The sequence below is a fragment of the Falco rusticolus genome, chromosome 11 (assembly GCF_015220075.1).
Source record: "Falco rusticolus isolate bFalRus1 chromosome 11, bFalRus1.pri, whole genome shotgun sequence".
Taxonomy (NCBI): Eukaryota; Metazoa; Chordata; class Aves; order Falconiformes; family Falconidae; genus Falco; species Falco rusticolus.
The window spans coordinates 26,729,013-26,747,770 of NC_051197.1; the positions used below are offsets into that span (position 1 = coordinate 26,729,013).

Below are 18,758 nucleotides of genomic sequence, written 5' to 3' on the forward strand. Positions count from 1 at the left end.
GCTTGATCTCAGTTTCCTGGACTGCTCTCCCCAGCCCTGGGCAGCATTGCTGGGTTTCTCCAGCAGCCTCGGCACCTCCTCAGCTCAGCTCATTGCCTGGAAGGGTGCTAGTTTCCCCTTTCCCTGGCTGCTCTGCCTCCCTTCCCACCACCCTTGTTCTCACATGCAAGCACCCACGTCATGCCCAGCCTGTCCCACGTGCCCCTAGGATGTTGCCATGAGGTAAGACAGCGACTCACCAGCATTTAGGTCCTCTCTGTCCTGGGCAGGGGCTGTGCATCCAGGAATGCCTCTCATGTGGTCTCCAGCAAGGTCCTGGCTTGCGCCCTGGGGCAGGCTCCTCTCCATAGGGCAGGTTGTGCTCTGGAAATGATCTGCCTGGGACAGCGAGCTCTGACACCAAAACTGGTGATGTCCCCTCCAGGAGCTCTTGGTGCTTCCACACTGTCTGGCCTCGGGATGGAGACCCATGGGGATTGTGGCATACTCTCTGCCCTGGCTGCACAACCAGCACTGCAGCATGTGGCCAGGGCCAGTGGGGCCTCCTCTAAGCCCAAATGGGGCAGAGCATCTGCCACCCAAGCTCGCAGGGAGGCCTCTCGGGTGGTGGAAGATGCTACGGCCGGCAGGAGGGCTTGGGGGTCTGGGCAGCTCCAGCTGGGTCTGGCCAGTGAGGCCAAGGGCAGGAGCCATGCCTGAGGGCACCCAGGAGCATCCCTCCGAGGCATGGGCTGCCCATGGCAAGGGTCCCCCTGGGACCAGGATGTGGACCTGGATCCAGGAAATCTGACCTGCGCACAGGGAAGGGAGATGCTTGGGAGAGCTGGCGCAGCACTGGACTCCCCCGTACCTGGGCACATCGCTGTGGGGGAGGCCAGGGCAGCCAGCCCTGCGCGCCCCAGCAGCCCCCAACAGCAGCTTCCAGGTGCTGGGCTGGTATCGTACCACCCTGGACTGGGGACTGAATCAAAAAAATCCTTAAATAGGTGACAGCAGGAAAGCAGACGCAGCCCATGTCATGGGGCCGTTTAAGGCAGGAGACAGTCTCTGGGCATGAAAAAATTCAGCAGCTGGAGCTGTGCCAACCTCCCCCCTGAAAAACATTCCTGCGGAGGGAGGGTTCAGCTCCAGGGTCAAAGGGGAAGGCTGGGGGGTGGCTCGGCAGAGAAACGAAGCCCAAGCACCCAGCGCTGTGCTCACAGGCAGCCCTGTCTGTGCCACAGCCCCAGCCCCAGGGAGGGACCCAGTTCCGCCACAGCAACCTGGGGGACACAGCACAACCCTAGCAGGCACCACTCGCCACAGAGAGATGGCAAGAAGGACGGAGCCCACACGGTGAGGCAGGCTGCAAAGCTGCCGGTGCCATTATGGCCTTGGTAGCTGGGGCAGGCCTGTCCCCCGTGGGGTGACGCAGGTGGATGCAGGGGAAGAGCCCCAGCTGAGGGACATGGAGAAGTGCAGGATCTGCCCTCACCCAAGCAGCCTCAGGCAAGCTCAAACCCTAAGCAGGGCGTGCTGTTTAGTTATTTTGAAGCCTCCTTCTGCAGCACAAGTGATGGTCCCACCTTGAGGAGAGGCAGACAAACCTGGAGGCAGCCCTGAGCCAGCAGTGAGAGGTGCAGTGCCCTCGATACTTTGATAGTCAAATATCTCCAGTGGAGGTCTAGATCAGTCACAGCTACTCCAGTCCCAGCCTGTCACCTTTCCCAGTCTTCCTTCCAAACAGCTTTAGCAATTCAAACATCAGAGCCCAGCAGACACTAAACAAACTTGCGGGGGGGGATGTCTCTTTGCAAAGGGCAGGGGACAGCCAAGCCAACAGGTCCTCAGCGTACACAGGTTGTAGTGTCACGGCATCCAGCTCCTCATTCCTGCATTTCAGCAGAGGGTCTCAAAGCACTTGCCATCTTATAGCCTCTCCAGAGGCCAGTGGCACTTGGGGACACCTAATCATGAGATGAGGAAGGTTTTACTGCATGGAATCCAGAGTGGGAATCAAGATGCTCACAAAGGGCTTTTGCATCCTTGACCTTAGCTACTGCTCACCCCTTCCAGGAGGGCCTTGCTGGCCACGTGGCCCCAGGAGGGCTGAGGGGTGACTCCACAGGCACACGTTCCCATCTGACCGGCAGGGATGGGTGGTGACGTGGTGGGTCCTGTGGCAGGTCCCGCTAGGACTGTGGTGCAGGCAGGTGAGTCATTCCCCTGCAGGCAAAGTCTGGGCCACCCAGGCAGGGCTGAGCTGCCCTTTGGACTGCAGGTGGTGTGTTCACACGGTGGCACAGCACACACTGTCCCCTCCCACGGGGACGCAGTGCCAGCACAGCAGTGGCAGTTGTTTTGTGCTGGAGCCTGGTGGGGTCTCCAGGGCACCAAGTGGGTGCCAGACCCTGTGGGCCTCAGCACTGGGTGGGCGCTGCCAAGGGTGCAGAGCCCTTGGGTGCAGAGCACCAGGGTGATCCCCTTGTCAGGTGGCTGTGGTGGCATCTCCCAGAGGTACTTTGCTATGCTGCTGCTATGGCTGGCATCGCCTGGCATGGCTCAGGGATGCTGCAAGTCACCAACCAGCAGCAGCAGCCCACCTCTCCCTGCTTCTGAGGGGGATTTTGGTGGCTCACGGCAGAGAACCAAAGGGTACCAGGGTTTCCAGATGGACCTGACCACATGGGAGCTGCATCATGCCCCAGCCCAGCCCACTGTTCCCAGTCCCCAGAGCACCAGAGCTGTGCACAAGAGCCCAAGGCCAAGTCAAACCAAACCTTCTGTAACCCACTTGCAGCGAGAGTGCAGCATTGCCCTGCCCGTGCCCATGGGAGGTGGTGTCCCTCCGCCGTGGTGGCTGTGGCACTTCTCAGGGGAGCAGGAGGGACACGCTGCCCTCCATGCTTTTCTCTTACACGCCCCAGCTTTACTCTGCGGCTCTGGGAGAACAACATTTCCTTCAAAATCTCCAGTTCCCAGGCCCTGGGCTTCAAGGCAATGCCAGCAATCACAGGAGCTGGCAGCACTCCCTGTCCCTGTGGGCACCAGCTTGTGTGCACGGAGACACAGGCACGGCTCTGTGCTAAGTGTGGGGATGGGGGCTTTTAGGTAGAGCAGCTAGAACCGAGCCCAGCTCCATCCTCGGCTTGGAGGCTGCCAGCTTCACCCCTTGGCATGGGTGAATGCACGGGGCGAGCAGCCGCTCCTGCCCTGTGGAGCAAGTGCAATGATACGGGGCTGGGAGGTGGCACTTTTTAGATGTCACCGCGGGGCAGCTCAGCCCGAGGTCCCCCCCTAAGGCACATTTGGCAATGCGGGGGTTACCTGCTGCTCTGCATGATCTGCACACGGTGGGGTCCTGCTTGCGAGCCCCCCCCCAGCAGCAGGCACTGGCCAGCTCCTGCCCTGTGAAGGGAAACGTGTGTGAGGCCTGTGGGGGGAAAACAACCGTCAGCTCCTTCGCCTGCTCCCGCCGTGGCAGGACGGCCACAGACGCCCCTTCCCGAAGCACAAACAGGGCAGTGTTCGGGGCTGCTCTGCCCTGGGCCGAGGCCCCTCGGGTGAGGCCAAAGTAAGCATCCCCGCCACAGCCGGCACCTCTGGGGCTGGGAAGGCTCCAACCTGAGCACAAACATGCACACACTTGGGGAAAACACCTCTTCCCTCTGCGACACCTCCCCTCGTCCCTTTTTGTTCCCCGGCCTGCTGGCTGCACACCAGCTCAGTGCCTTTGGTGAGGGGGTGGGCAGCACAGGAGGTGGGTGCCCCTGCACCTCTCGGCCCCTGCTCAGCCACAACTTCTCCTCTTCCTCCTCCTGCCTCTGCTTCTTGAGGGTGCTGGCAGGCGCAGGGAGCAGGGCAGGGCTGAGCTGCAGGGGAAAGGCACCTGTGCTCGGAGCATCACACCCACATTCCCGACACGGGCGCTGGAACCTGGTTTGGCCAGAACAGCAGGACGGCTGGGCCTGGGCAGGGCATGCTCACTGCGGTCCCTCGCCGAGCGAGGCTGGACACGCACGGGGACGTCCAAGCACAGACAGGACCAGACCAAATCCCATGGACCAGCTGCATCCTTCCTGATGGCTGCTGAAGGATGGCGCACTGGGGCTGCAGGAGGGTCCCCTGGGAGACCCCTTTGTCACCATGCGTGGGCACAGCTGCTGCCAGCACCGTGGCAGGACCTGCCAGCCCAGCGCGGGCGCAGCCCACCCTCCCACCGTGACAGCGGCACCGCTGTGGCAGCAGCGCCTCCGGAGAAGCCTGAGCATGGGATAAAGGCTGCAGCACCCGGGGCCTGGCACGGAACCATTGAGGTTGGAAAAGACCTTTAAGATCATCAGGTCCAACCATTAGCCCAGCACTGCCACAGCCACCACTAACCATGTCCCCAAGCACAAAATTTTTAAACGCCCCCAGGGACGGTGATTCCACCCCCTCCCTGGGCAGCCTGTCCCAGTGCCTGACCGCCCTTTCCATTAAGAGTTTTTTCCTACTCTCCCATCTAAACCTCCCCTGGTGCAAATCGAGGCTGTTTCCTCCTGCCCTGTCGCTTGTTACCTGGGAGCAGAGACCGACCCCCCCCTGCCTACAGCCCCTGTCAGGGAGTTTTAGGGAGCGATCAGGCCCCTCCGAGCCCCCTCCTCTCCAGGCTGAACCCCCCCAGCCGCCCCTCCCCAGCCTGGTGCCACAGCCCCTGCCCGCCCCAGCCCCTCCGTGCCCCCCTGCCGTGAGGGGCCGGGGCTGAGCGCAGGCACCGCGGCCGGAGCCGCAGGCAGCGAGGAGCTGCCCCCCGCCCCCCCACACCCCCCGAGCCGCCTGCGGGGAGCGGCGGGGCCAGGGGCGGGCAGCCGGGGGGAGCTCACGGCACAGCGGGACCCCCCCGCCGCGCTCCCTCCGGCCGGCAGGTGGCGCCCCCGAGCGCCCGGCGTCCCTTGCGGCGCGGCGGGGCCCGGCGGCGGGGCCGGGGCTGCCCCTCGGCCGGCGCGATGGAGCCGGGCGGCGGGCGGCGGTGGCAGAAGGTGCTGTACGAGCGGCAGCCCTTCCCCGATAACTACGTGGATCAGCGGTTCCTGGAGGAGCTGCGGAAGAACGTGCACGCCCGCCGCTACCGGTACCGGGCCGTCGTCTTCCAGTCGGGAGCGGTGGTGCAGCAGCTGTGCAGCGTCTGCGTCTTCGTGCTGACCTGGTGGTACATGGCCGCCGGGGCGCTGAGCCCGCAGGGGCTGTTCGCGGCGGCCCTGGCCTCCTCCCTGCTGGGCTACATCCTGTTCGACGCGGTGGACGGCGGGGCCGGGCGCTGGGCCAGCGGGCGGACGCGGTGGGCTGACCTGAAGAGCACGCTGGTGTTCGCCGCCTTCACCTACGGCTTCTCGCCGGTGCTGAAGACGCTGACGGAGTCCATCAGCACGGACACCATCTACGCCATGTCGGCTCTCATGCTCCTCGGCCACCTCATCTTCTTTGACTACGGCGCCAACGCCGCCATCGTCTCCAGCACGCTGTCCCTCAACATGGCCATCTTCGCCTCGGTGTGCCTGGCCTCCCGCCTGCCTCGCTCCCTCCACGCCTTCGTGATGGTCACCTTCGCCATGCAGATCTTCGCCCTCTGGCCCATGCTGCAGAAGAAGCTGAAAGCCCAGACGCCCCGCTGCTACGTGGGGGTGACGGTGCTCTTTGCGCTGGCGACGCTGGCAGGGCTGGCCACCGTCTCCAGCGTGGGGGCCGTGCTCTTCGCCTCGCTGCTGCTCGCCATCTCCTGCCTCTGCCCTTACTGCCTCATCCGCCTTCAGCTGCTCAAGGACAACATCCACGGGCCGTGGGATGAGGCTGAGATCAAGGAGGACCTCTCCAGGTTCCTCATGTAGGCCTGGCTGATGGGACCCTCACTGCTGTGAGCAGCGCAGAGGTCCTTGCTGAGGGACAGCCCGGGGGCGGGGGAGAACACCCGGCCCAATAAAGCCTCTGGCACAGCAACAAGGGCCACGTTTGCCTTACCCTCAGCATCTGTTTCCAGACGCGACCTGCTTGGTTTTGGTGAAGGAAGGACCTGAACCCCGTGGAGTGGCCAGCCTGTGCCACAGCTGGGGGAGCAAGCAAGTGGGTCAGGGTGTTCTCCAGGCATGCAGACCCCTACCCACACTTGGGGGAGGGGGCACAGGCTGTGTGCGCATCCCCTGAGCGGAAACACCACTCGGAAACGCACATCTGGCTCAGATGTGCCCCACAGCATGCCCATGGAGGTCCTCAGCGCTAAGGGACTTCAGTGTGTGCGATGGGGACTGACCGCTTCCCTGGGAGGCCTGGAGGGGAAGGGGACTGGGTGAGGGTCGCTGTGGGCAGGGTGGAGGGTGCTGCTGGACCTGCAGGCCCAAACATGAGGGCACCTGGGAAGGCGCAGTGCAGAGCCCTGCTCACCTGCACCCCTCCGGCTGCTGATACCAGAATAGCCTCATGACGCTGCCAGACTCTGCGTTACCCTTACCCTCAGTCCTTTAGGAGGGGGTGGTGAGGGAGCCAGACCCCCTCCTCCCCTCTCTGAACCCCTCCCAGAGGTGGGTCTGGCCTTGCCACGGGGTGAGGAGCTCAGCACAGGCACCCGTGGGTGCACCCACCGGCTGGGGAGATGCCAGGCTGCTGGGATAGTGGCAGGGCCTGGGTCCTGTCTGGCACCACACACAACAGAGGGTGCTGCCGGCAAAGAGGTCCTGGTCAAGACGAGCCAGCCCCGGTGCCGGTGCCAAGAGGGCTTCCCCAGCTCTTCCCCCTTCTCTGCTCCCATCTGGGACCATCCTGCAGCAGCCCAGCCCTGCTCCGGCCACCCCGGAGAGCAGAGCCTGCTGGAGCTGGCACCACAGAAGGGCAGGGATGCACAATCCTGTGCCAGCCCCACCTCACAGGGATGCATTCGGCATTACCTGGGGTTTTATGAAACTTCCCTCTTTTGGAAACCCGATGCTGCAGAAGTGCAGTTTTCTGCTTGATTTAGCTCATCCCTTTGAGCGGCGGCATCTCACCGCAGCGAGCGGGCGCTTGCCACGCACACCTTGGGCTTTCTCGGAAATGAGCAGCCCCCAGAGGAGTCCCCAACACCTCCAGTGCTTTGTTATGGCTCTTGCCAAGTGTTAAATGTTGCTGTTGTCGTCATGGTGATGACTACATCTCATTTTGGTTTTAATTAAAACCTGTGGAAGTGTAGAGCTCATGCTCTGGTCTCGCAGGGAGCACAGAGTAGCCAGATGCTCAGTCAAGATGACATTTTTTTAGTTCTTTGGAAAGAAGGCTTTTTTTCACAGGGAGGTTTCCCAGAAAGCTGCTCAGCAGCCAGGATGTCCCAACTCGTGCTGGGCTAATGACACTGAAACGCTGCCATCCAAAGCCGATTCACGGAGCCTGTCGGCAGGGCAAGGTTTGAATGTAAATCAAAAGTAAATAAAATCTAGCCTGCCTGGCGCCCGTTGCTAATGTCTGTCACAGTGGAGGCTACTGCTGCACCCTTTCCCCCAAGGAGAAATATTTCCCCAAAAAAAGTCTACCCAAATTCAGACTCTCAAAACCAGCTCTGGGTTAGGAAAAGTGCAAACATCAACTACCCAGACATTCCAGGTGGAGACAGGCACCGGCTGCCACTGGCGCCTCAGCCCCCACTGGAATCCAGTGGATCACTTGTGCAGATCCCTGGGCTTGGATGGGTGCAGCAGGCCCCACCGACCCAGCTGCAGGCAGGATGCGGGATGTATCCCATCCGCCCGCCCGCAGCTCCAGGTCCCTCCGCTCCACCCAGCTCCTTCCCTTCGCCTGTTCCTCAGCCTCCATCCCTACCCAGAGATCCCCCGGGGAAAGGCTCAGTCCTCCGCTTAGCCTGCCTGCACCGATATCCTGCTCTCCCTAGCCTGGGACGTGAAAATATAAAGCCCAGTCCACGGCGTGGATGCATAAAGGAACTCTGAAGAAGGGGAAAACGCAAGAGAAAGACGGGGAGAGGAGAGGAGGAGACAAAGGCCAGGCAGAGCTGCCCTAGGACTTCTCTGCCCTTCTCCTGAGGGCACACGCTCCTGAAGTTAAGATGCTGAATAAATGGTCATTATGAGTATGTCTTCGTGCCTGAGGTCAGAGTACCCTCTACAGAACAAAACTTACCGTAACTGTGCCCAGCTGAGCAGAAGAGCTGGATGCCCAGGAGCATTTGCTACCCAAGTGTATCGTCTTGCGGCTTCCCTGGTGGAGCACACGCCGAGACCACAGAACCCGGTTGGTCCTTCTCAGCTCGTGCGCAATCAGATCCTCAGCAACCAGCTTGGAAGAGTTAAATGTTATTTTGCATTTTTTTCCAAGTCCACTGAGATCGAGTACTTTAATGGGACATTTTCTTTTGATTTGAAGCTGGCCAAATGCAAGTAATTGTATCCCAGCTAGGGATAAGCCTTGCTCCTGGGGGAGCGGCTGACACGTGCCGTCTGGAATCTCCATCTACAGCCTCTGCTGCAGGGAAAGGCAAGTGTCAGCCACCCACCCCATGCTGTTGGGGCCCACATCCCGCCCCACGTGGGAGAGTGGATCTGGGAATCCTGGGCAGAGTGAAGCTTCAGTCTTTGAGGGTAAGATCTTTATATCTCTTCAATTCCCACATTAATCACTTAAACTTTTCTCAGCTTTATGATGTGAGAGGCAACAGCAACAACACAAATGATCAGGAAATCAAAACAGGATTTGAAAAGCAGCCCAGGGATGCAGAATGCCACCAGCTGGTGCAGCACCCTTAGCCTTATCTGCTGAGCCACAGAACGTATGCCATTGCAGGGTAGAAATAGCACAGACAAGCTTAAACAGCCTCTTCAAAAAGTCATCCCATGAGCTGATGCTAAAGAACGTGCCAAGGTTTCCCAGCACACCAATACCTTTGTCTTTCTACTTAGGAATTTTTAGGAATAGCTACAAGAAAACTGTGAAGTTCAGAATCCTATTTCCAGCAATATTTTTTATCAAATACTTCAGAAGAAGGTAAAGATCTCTGCAAAAGACTTAACACCCTGAAATGCTCCAAGAAAGAAGTTTGTGCCTTACAGCCTCATGGATGGAGGTCAGCTAGCAGCTAGAGCAGCAGCAGCTCCTGGTTGGGGTGCTGTAGGTAAGGCCATAGCAACTAAAACTTAATTTGTTGTGGGTTCATCTGTTGGTACCATGCTGTATCCCAGAGGGAAGCAGCGAGAGCTTCGCCCAGTGTGGAACAGTTTTTTGAACAATGTGGAAAAGTAGCAGCTTGTGAAATTCAGCCTGTTCCCATTCCCTCTTACCTGAGAGGTGAAGCATGGCCAGGATCTCCCCAAGAGCCTGCTGGGTGCAAACACCGTCCCTTCTGTAGTAGTCCTGAGACCACACAATTCCTGAACTCTGCTGAGGTTGGTTTTTTTTTTTTTGCCTGGTACCTGACGGCGACGAGTTCCACAAATGAAAGACACAGCCAGTCTGAGCTCCTCTCCTCATCCCCCACCCTTGGGACAGTTGTGTTCATGGGACTGCTACGGACTGCATTTCTCCCTCTTCCCAGGGTGCTGGTAAGCACCTTCCCCATCACTGTACTCCTTCCAGCTCCAGCAATTCCTAGCATTTCAGCATCCCAGCACATGCATTTCAAAGGTCTAGCAGGAATGATTATTTACCTCCCTCTCCCAAGAATTGCTGTACTTGGGGTTCCCCCCCCCTTTTTGCTAATACCACTGCCATTTTTTCTGTTGTACTCTACCCAAAAACTAAGTGAGAAAAAAAAAAAGAAAAATCTGTGTAAGTCTATAGCTCTCTGGGCTTGTACCCCCTTCTAATTTGAGCGAGCTTAGTGCCTGGCATTTACCAGCAGCTCCCTGGTATATGACAGGTCAGCAGGGATCTAAATCAGTTGGAGGAATTGCCCAAATTCAGCACAGCTGTGTCAGACCTGGCTTGGACCAGAGCACAGCCTGTGTGTTGTCAGGCCCCTTCCTCATGCAGAACACTGATCTCCTCCGCTCTCCTGCCCCCATCCCCTGAGCAGCACTGCTGCAGCTCCCTCTCACCGTGAACCTCCTACTACAAAGAAACGTCTCGTTTGTGCTCCTGGAACACCAGGCTGGAGTCCTGCTGCTGTGTTGTGCCTCTGGTCTGTAACTGTGCAATGCCGTCTGATGCAGCCGTGTGGTTTGTGAGATACCCCTTCTTGGTTTTTGTATGAGGAAAAAAAAAAAAAGTCAATAAAAGTCATCAGTTTCCCATTTTTTTTAAACTTGCTCTTTGTATACTTCTCTGGCACCCAAAACAAGCACAGCTTCTAAATGTTAAACCCCAGATTTTGCCTCTTCTGTAAGGACAGACACATTCGGAATCCCAGAGGTAGCTACTTCCAGCTATTTCAGCTCAGATGCTCCAAAGAGGTCAGCTCGCAAGGAATTCAGAGGTTTAGCTTGAAAAAAAATGGTCAGAGCAGCTGTGATTTATTTATAATCGTGCAGATTCATCAGTCTAGAGACTGCTACAATCTTCTCTGACCTTCTGCTCAGCCAGGTGCTGCCTGCTGGGTGTTACAGACATATTTTAGGACTCTTGTTGTTAAAGGGGCTGGCTATTCTATCTGCTAACGCTAAGCCAGAGGCATTGATGTGGAGCAATCCTGGTGGTTAACGAATTCGGAAGCCATGGTAGAATCCTAGCAGAACGTCCCTCCCTCCACCACACCGGAGGATGGGAGTGTCCACAGAGCCCAGGCAATTTCTCACATGGGGTATGAATGGCTCCATTTGGGAACGAGTGGGTAGACCCTTCAATAGGAAACCAGCACAAGTTCCTTTTTGTAGTCAGAATTTTTATTTTTTTTATATCCAGGTTTATTATTAACATCTGAAAATAAAATCTTTCATTTACAAATAGGCTAGTGCAAATTAAAGATAATTTTGGACAAAAAAACCCCCAACAACAAAAAAAACAACCCAAAAAAAAGAGAGCTTGCATGTAACAAAAAAGAAATGCGTGTGTTAGGATGATCTTCCTGGAACAGCTGGCGGACGTCGCCTAGAAAAAAGACAAAAAATAACCCAAAATTCACAGGGAGAGGGGGAAAAGAGATTTAAAACAAAAGGTCAAGACACAGTAAAACAACTCATACACAAAATTATCTTAATAAAATAGGTTAAGAGAAAAAGGCACAGAACATGCACATTAAGGAAAAGGGCAAGAGCAAGATTAGAATCAGCTGGCTATCAGCACAGCCTCAGCTTTCATCCTCACCGCTTCCCATCTGACTCGCTGGCGCCAGAGAACTAGGACAATCACATCACAAGCGTGGAGGTCGCTGGTCATGGGCTTTCTAATTGTCTTGCAGCAAATAATATCCTCTGGAAGAGCTTTTCTGCATGGCCAACCTTAAAATTTGCACCACTATCTGCTTCAAACACTGTTGTTGGAGTAGATCTTTTTTAAGTGAGATTCTGATGAAATTGGGAAGGCTCAAAGAAGATGGGCCACGGGCTGGACTGGGGCGTTGGGAGGGACATTTCTGGGAAGGGTTAAAAGCATGGGCGAGGGCAGTGCAATGAATCTACTGCCAGCCTGAATAGGAGAGACCCTTGGCAGCCGATGGCCCCGTGCAGTGGTTAGAGAAGAGCGGATACTCCTCCTGCCACCCGGCACAGAGCACTCGTGTCGCCCACCAACATGCCAGGAACCAAATTCATAGAGGGGTATGTGACATACTCCAGCCAGACGGGATGGGACACGTGTTCACCACAGGGGAGTGCACAGGCTGCCTCAGCCACAGCCATTGAAAAGCATAAAAAAAAAAATTAAAAATCTCAAAACACTACAGCAAGCAAGTGAATACAATGGGGGTGTTGCTGCCTTGCTCATCCCACCCTTTGCTCCCCCCTTTCCCAAAACCTAAGGACCAACGTAGTGACTGTCGGGCTCAGTGAGAAACGTCCTCTCCCATAGGAAGCGGCTGCACGGCTTGTGCCATACAGACCGTCCCCTCCCAGCACAGATTCCAGTTACTTGGCTCATACGGATCTGGAGGAGGAACTGAGCAATCACGACACCTACACATTCGTACACAAGCACTTGAAGGGAGAAATCCCTTCCACACATAACGCATACACGTGCACATTTTTGCTCCAGCTCCTGCTCTGGAGGACGCTGGCCTTTCTGCTCAGCTCTGAATCTCCCCAAAACATGCTTTCCCCAGCGATGAAATGAATACCAGGTACTGCTTGAAAATCATTCATCCATTTCCCAGCAAAACATCTCTGCGGCACTCCAAGCCCCGTGCAGGGCAGCAGGCTGAATGCCTCCCATGGGTTCCATCTCCCCCATCTCCCCCTTTAATGGCATCTCCAGTGATCTCAATGCAAGGCGCATCTCCAATAAATCCTCACTGCAGTCCCAACAGGGGCGGAGTGTGGCATGCTGAGCTGGTGCTGCGAGAGACAGAAGACCACTCATGCACATCCAGAAAGTAATAATAAAAAGCCCGTCAAGAGTTACAGTTTATTTCAGGTTCAGAAATGCAGCATAACATTTTTACAGCAGGTGTAATGTGATGCTCAGTAACAACCATGGTTTCAGGAATTGACTTGCTGTGCTCAAAGGTCAACACCAGGAACCATTTACAGATATGAAACCAAAGGCAGATGTTCTGGCTCACATGAAGTAGAGCATTAAACATACAGAGCAAAATTCAGAAAGAAATTAAGCATTTGCTTCTTACAAGAAGAAGTCATCATTTACGCCATCCTGGAAAAGTAAAGAGACAGGCAGTAAAGCAAACAGTCGGCAAGACGGGACAAATCATAGATCAAGCAAGAGTGGAGGACTGTCTGGACGGGAGGAGCCATCGGTATCAGCTCGCCTGCAGACAAAGCAAGAGGAGAGACAGGCAGAGTGACATTCATTTACACAGGGAGCTGCTCTGCTAGAGCCCGGGAAGGCGGCTCTGCCACGGCGAGGGGGACGGTGCCACCAGCGCACCAGGAGGCTGGGTGCCACCCCGGCACGCCAGGGCAAGAGCGCTGCTTCCAGTTCAGGAGGTTTGGACTATTTTAAGACAGAAAGACAGAACTAGCCAGTAATCTCAGTATGCAGTATACATGTTGTTTAGTGTAGCTGTCTGCGAGAGAGAGTATAGTATTTTCTATGTTATAACACGAGATGCCATAACTTATAATGTATCTCCTTTAACATAATAAATAATCTACTTTTATGAGGCTTATTCAGAAAGTGCAACAAGATCAGCAATAAAATAAACACACATTAACTATGTACACGAGCCTTTTCATTGAACATACAATCTTTTCAATCCTGACACCAGATCCCTTGAGATTAAAGGCCGAGAGCTATTTACGGCATGTGCAGGCTCCTCAGCTGTTCGCCAGCCACCACGAGGTGAGGTGGAACATGTTCTCCAGGCGGAGGCTCAGCCTTAGCCTAAATGCAATACTAGATGAGCACCCTCCTGAAACTTAGCTACGTACATCACCCAGCTCATTATGCACCTCACGTAAGATCAGAAACCCTGCTGTTGCTTAGTGGGAGTCTCCACTGCTTCCCAGCAATCTTCTGGGCTTTGCCAGAGGGAGTGGATGAAAGGAAAGGAGAACAAGCTGTGCTCTCCGATCCGGGAGGTCAGGCTGGGCTCAGCCTCCGTGAGGGTGTCTGCAGAGGGGGCAGCGGCCAGTCCCTCCAGCAGATGCGTGGGGTGCTCGTCCTGCTGTCCTTCAGGCATGGAGCGAGTTGTGGCCAAGGCAGCTCCTCCGAGAACAAGGGACGGGAGAGCCACGACTCGGCAGCACCAGGAGCGAGCGGGACGGACCAACCTGCTCCAGGCATTGCAGGGCAGGAGGAAAGGAGCCGAGCTTGGGAGAACACTGCTCGCTCAAGGGGGGGGGGGGCGGGCAGTTTCTTGGGAAGCACTTAGCATTTTTCCTAGAAACAACAATTTGATTTAGTTTGTTTTGAAAAGCATATATGCAAGAAGTCAGGGGTAAAATCATCAAACCCTGGATCTGTGCTTAAGGTTAATTATTAACCTGCACATCTAGAAGCGCTGTGTTTAGGGTACAGGGCCAGGTCCAGATGCGATGTGCAGGGGGATGCAGGGGAGGGAGGGTGGTGCAGCTGTGTCCCACCACCTCCCCATCAAGCGCAGATCCAGACAGTGCTGACAATGGGGCCGCAGGCGCCTTGCTGCCGCCTCCTCTTTTGGGTAAATCCACCCCTGAGATCTTCATTTACAATCCAGGATTACTGCTGACAAACACCATTTCTTGGGGGACAGAGTTAAGGACAGCGCTGAATCATGCTACCTACCTCCTTATGCTCGACAGAAACAATCATTAAAGGAAATTAAGGAGTCTCAAGTACAGAGGATTTAAAAACGTGTTTTTATGCCAGGACCTATGTCATCTAATTGAGGCTCCTGACTTACTGGCATTACCGCCCTCGTCCCTCACGCAGCCACACAGCTCTGAATCACCTTCTGGAGGTGCTGCCTCTTTCTGCTGGACAAAGGGGTCCTCGGATGACAAAGGCGAGTGCTTGGGGTACGGTGGGATAAACGCAGACCACGGCCTTGCAACGTCACTGAATGAGCATCAAAATCTGGGGTTGAAGTGACCGTCTGTGGCTAAGGCACTAAGCCCGGCTTTCCATCAGCAGGCAGCTGCCTGTCAGCAGCAGGGTTCTGATAAACTCTGTACAGCTTTGCCAGCTAGGCAACAGCAGGGACTACCATAGCCATTTACAAAAATGCATCTAATAGATGCATTGCATGTTACAGCAGAGTGCAACACAGCAGAAGACTGTGTAGAACACAAGAAAAACCATCAAAATATGTCTTTTTCTTTTGTTTTTTTGGTAGTAAAAATCAGTATGACTGTGGTTGGGTTTGCAACCTTTTTTTTTTTACTTTTTTCTCCTTGCAAGCTGATTCTGTGCATTTGGTGTTGGAGATCTGGGCCTGTTCTCCCAACACTTAAGCAGTCTTCTGAGATCACCACGATGCCGGTGCTCTGACAAACTCCATCTCCACTGTGCCTCAGATGTTGACCTCTAGGCTCCCCAGGCGTGTATCACAAGTATAAGGTTGACAGGAAATTAAAGTTAAGCTAATGTACAAATCATGATGCTTTCCCAAGCTCGTCTCTCTTATGCAAGCTGAAACACGATTTGCTTCAGTGGTGAGCACAACTAATCAGCAGCCTGGGAATACTTAATAGGCTAAATCCCCATTTGTTGTGGCTCTTTGATTGGATTCTTCCTAACCATGGGGTTACAGCATACTAGAGCCTCACATGCAGTCTTAATCAATAAATTTATTAGACTGATTATGCTGAGGGTCTTTGAAACCACCCATTGCTTTGTCTAGGGATCTATAACCGTAATCATACTAACAGCAGTTCATATTTTCTGAAGAAACAGGGCCAAATTCATCTCTAGTTTAATTCTGTCAACTCAGTGAGTTTTAAGCTATAGGGGTGACACTGATTCTAAGCGTTTAAAGTGAAGCAATGCAGTTAAGACAGAAGGTTTTTATAACGCATTAATATATAATGTGCAAAACAAGAGGCAGAGAGGACCTCTGCAAGTGAGCATCTGCTAAAATAACCCACTGCCAGGATGCGCAGCTGAGCGCTTCTCAGTGCCAGCTGCATAAAGCGACTCTGATCTGAGGTATGCAGGACTCCCAAGTGATGGAAAGAGAGAATCTTTATATAAAAGGGGCCCAGCAGAACTTTATCAACTGGCGTGAGCACACACCTCGCATCCAAACCAGACCCTTCCCTTGGAGAGCTCAGATGCAAACCTCGGCCACAGCTCCATGAATTGGCTCACACAGTGGGCAGCAGAGCGGTAGCCCATTTACAACTCTGCATATACCTATATCTGTACCTATAGCTATACCTCCTGTTTCACAAAATGGCCAAAAGCAACACCCACTTCTCTGGATCCTGCCACACGGTACATTTATACGTCTTACAAGCACTCACAGAATCCCCAAGGCTTCCCACGAGTGGGAGCACGAACGGGAGCAAGCACTAGCAGAGGACAAGGCGAGCTGGCACACGCTGCTCTGCCGTGCAGCGGCTCTTCAAACCTCTGCCCTTCGACATCCTCGCGGCAGGGTGAGACGGCTCCACACTGAGCCCTGCAAGCAGGGGCACTGCAGCCTGGTCCTCACCCGCCACCCAGGCAAATTCGCGTGTCAGCTGCCGACGTGGAAATAAAGCAGAACATGCATTGTCCCATACACACCCTTTTTGTTTAACAGCATTCCTTCAAAACTAGACTTCGGATAAGAAGAAATTATGGGAGAAGCAGCCATCCAGCAAGCTTCTTGCAAGAGAGACATGGAAGCGTGGGGCTTTCAGAAGAGCTTGGTAAGAAACCACATTGCTTTTCTTTGCCCGGTTGAGCCATTAAAAGAGAAAATGGGCATAAGTGTGTAATTCCAAATAATAGAAAACCTGGAAGGTACAAATAAAAGCGAGATTCCTTTCAGATAAGAGGGGGAAAAGAGGCAGACCAAAGCAACACGTGCACAACTGCACAGCAAGGCAAGCGTTCCATCCACTGCACAGGGCTGTCAGCACAGCTGCCTGGGTGAAGACGTGTCAGTAAGTTAGCTAACATCAGCTACTGCAAAAGGAAAAGTCAAGGCAGCACACACCTTCCCCAAACATTTAAGACCTCATATACAATGCAGAATGGACAGAGAGTATATCAGTAAAATTGTTACTTGCCTATAGATGTCCATACATGCGACTATACATTGGTTATTGCAACAGTTATCAAGCAATTTTTTCCACGTATTTGGTTAACAACGAACGACATGCCAGAAGCTTCTTTTAGTCTAACATGGATGAATCTAACGGACGAATTACAGTGGGCCGAGTAGGTGAAGGGGGTGGTCTTCGACTGGAGAGAAAGAGAGAAGAAACAATAAGCACAAACACTGAGAACAAACTTGGCACCTTTTGCTGTCACTACGTGAACATGCACATGCTCCTAAACACAACCACTTTATTTCCACGTACGCTGAAGCACGACAGTCCTAAGCATCCACTATAAGAAAGCAATGGCTTTGCCTCATGCCTACCATGCCTTAGCCCTCTCGTGCATCACACAGCTCTTCTCTCTGGCCAGCAGCCTGGGTATTCCCCAAACACAGTCACCTCCTTGTCTCAGAAACCATCAGGGGAGGATCATTCCTGCTTTCGCAGGGGTCAGCCCCAGCCCAGAGAGCCACCGAGCAGGCTGACAGGCAGGTTTCCCAGTGGCTAGTTGGATGCAGGAAGACAGCTTGCAGCAACTTCAGCTGCTCTTTGCAGAAGCAGAAAAACCTGATGCAGTTTGGCCAACCGCAGCCACACCAATGTGCCCCAACAGAGGCACAAACTTCAAACTTTATGTCAGTTACGAAAATGCTGTCTGCGGCTATGCCTTCTGGAGTCATTCATTTACCACTAATGCATTCTGCTATTAACTTCAGTAACTGCTAAGGCAGTCCCAGATTTTTTGGGAAGGCTTATGGGTCTTTATTCCCCTGTTTCAAACGGCTGATTCAGCACAGGCTCCTGCGTACTGCCAGCCCCCGCGTTTCATCTGATCAGAGGAGCAGTGCAACGGGTAGCAGCAACCCCATCCTCCTGCACGTCCAGGCTGAGCAGGGACAGTTCCGCCTGAGACCTTTCCCTCCCTCGCTTCGTCCCAGGACGGCACACCGACTCTGACAGAGCTGTAGACAGATTCTCTCCAGTAGCTACGTAATCGCCTTTCACATTTCTGTGTGCATTTAGGGTACGTGGGTTCTGTCAGTGCCGTGCAGAAGTAGCTCCCATCAGCTTACTTAAACAAACCATTCTTGTTTTGTTAACGCTCCATTCCGCCTGGGCTAAAGCACCCCACCGCTGAGCAAAGCCTGTGCAGAACTTGCGATGACAATACCTGTCTGGCCTCCAGCCCCCCGCTAGCTCAGACGGTGCTGCCTGGCGCTGTTTTGTGCTGTATAAATACACCGCAGAGCCTGTTTCTCACAGCCAGCCTGCCCCTTAGCTAGCGATGCAGCACCCTCCAGCAGGGTTTTGTTGCTGCAGTGATTCCTACCCATCTCTCGCACAGTGTTTTTGCTCCCCGTTTTCTTTAAAGCTCTCTCTTTACTCTTTAACCCAGCCCAGATCACCACAAGAGCGCAGGGATGCTCCGGGATCCGAGTGTGGTGGGGAGCTGGGGGCCCTTCAGCACCCACTTAGCTTCAGCTTCATTAACAGCCAGGACAAATTGCACAGCCCCCTCTAATGCCACCCTCCACCTGCAAAAGTAGGACAGATCCTGTCTGTGAAGAAGATTACAAAGGCAACTGTCTCATTCTGTTAAAGCTAAACACCAGATGAAAAGAATGTAACAATGTGTTAATCTTCTTTGAACTGGAAATAATATATGAGACAAATATACACTTGACAAAAAAAAAAAAAAAAAGGTCTTGCTTGGCTCAAACTGTATCTGGTAGGACAGTATTCTCTTTTGGTGAAGAAACGAGTATTTTAATCCCTAACATGCAACAAATACAAAATATGCCAACTGAAGCGATCAAGTAAATCAACAAGCTAAAAAAAAATAGGCAAAGTATAATTTCTTCATGGTGTATTTTTCTTACAGAAAAAATGTTACTGTGTTAACTATTGTTTCTTGTGTTGCTCCAGTGTAGGTCTTCTGGACCCATTTCCAAAATTTGTAGTTTCATGAAGAACCACTTCTAAGGCTCT

The 18,758-nt window shown here is 54.0% G+C and overlaps 2 protein-coding genes across 5 annotated transcripts in view; one reads left to right on the plus strand and one right to left on the minus strand.

Annotated features, from left to right (window-relative positions):
- The first annotated feature begins 4,921 nt into the window (after positions 1–4,921).
- On the plus strand, positions 4,922–7,438 carry PIGC (phosphatidylinositol glycan anchor biosynthesis class C). The gene has a single exon (XM_037404710.1). It carries the CDS (start codon positions 4,968–4,970, stop codon positions 5,844–5,846), a length of 879 nt encoding a protein of 292 aa, XP_037260607.1. The 5' UTR covers positions 4,922–4,967; the 3' UTR covers positions 5,847–7,438.
- Positions 7,439–10,483: 3,045 nt separating this feature from the next.
- The window catches only part of DNM3 (dynamin 3), a 186,414-nt gene continuing 178,139 nt past the window's right edge, over positions 10,484–18,758 (minus strand). For 2 of the 4 annotated variants that reach the window (XM_037404092.1, XM_037404090.1), the window contains one exon: positions 12,456–16,911. In XM_037404092.1, coding sequence (XP_037259989.1) covers positions 16,842–16,911 — 70 coding nt within the window. In that variant the 3' untranslated portion in view covers positions 12,456–16,841. Of the gene's footprint in view, positions 11,017–12,455; positions 16,912–18,758 lie in introns of those variants that run through there. The other 2 variants (XM_037404094.1, XM_037404091.1) reach the window with 2 other exon arrangements.

Coding starts and splice junctions, on each gene's coding strand:
- PIGC (XM_037404710.1), top strand. CDS start 4,968: ATGGAGCCGGGCGGCGGGCGGCGGTGGCAGAAGGTGCTGTACGAGCGG.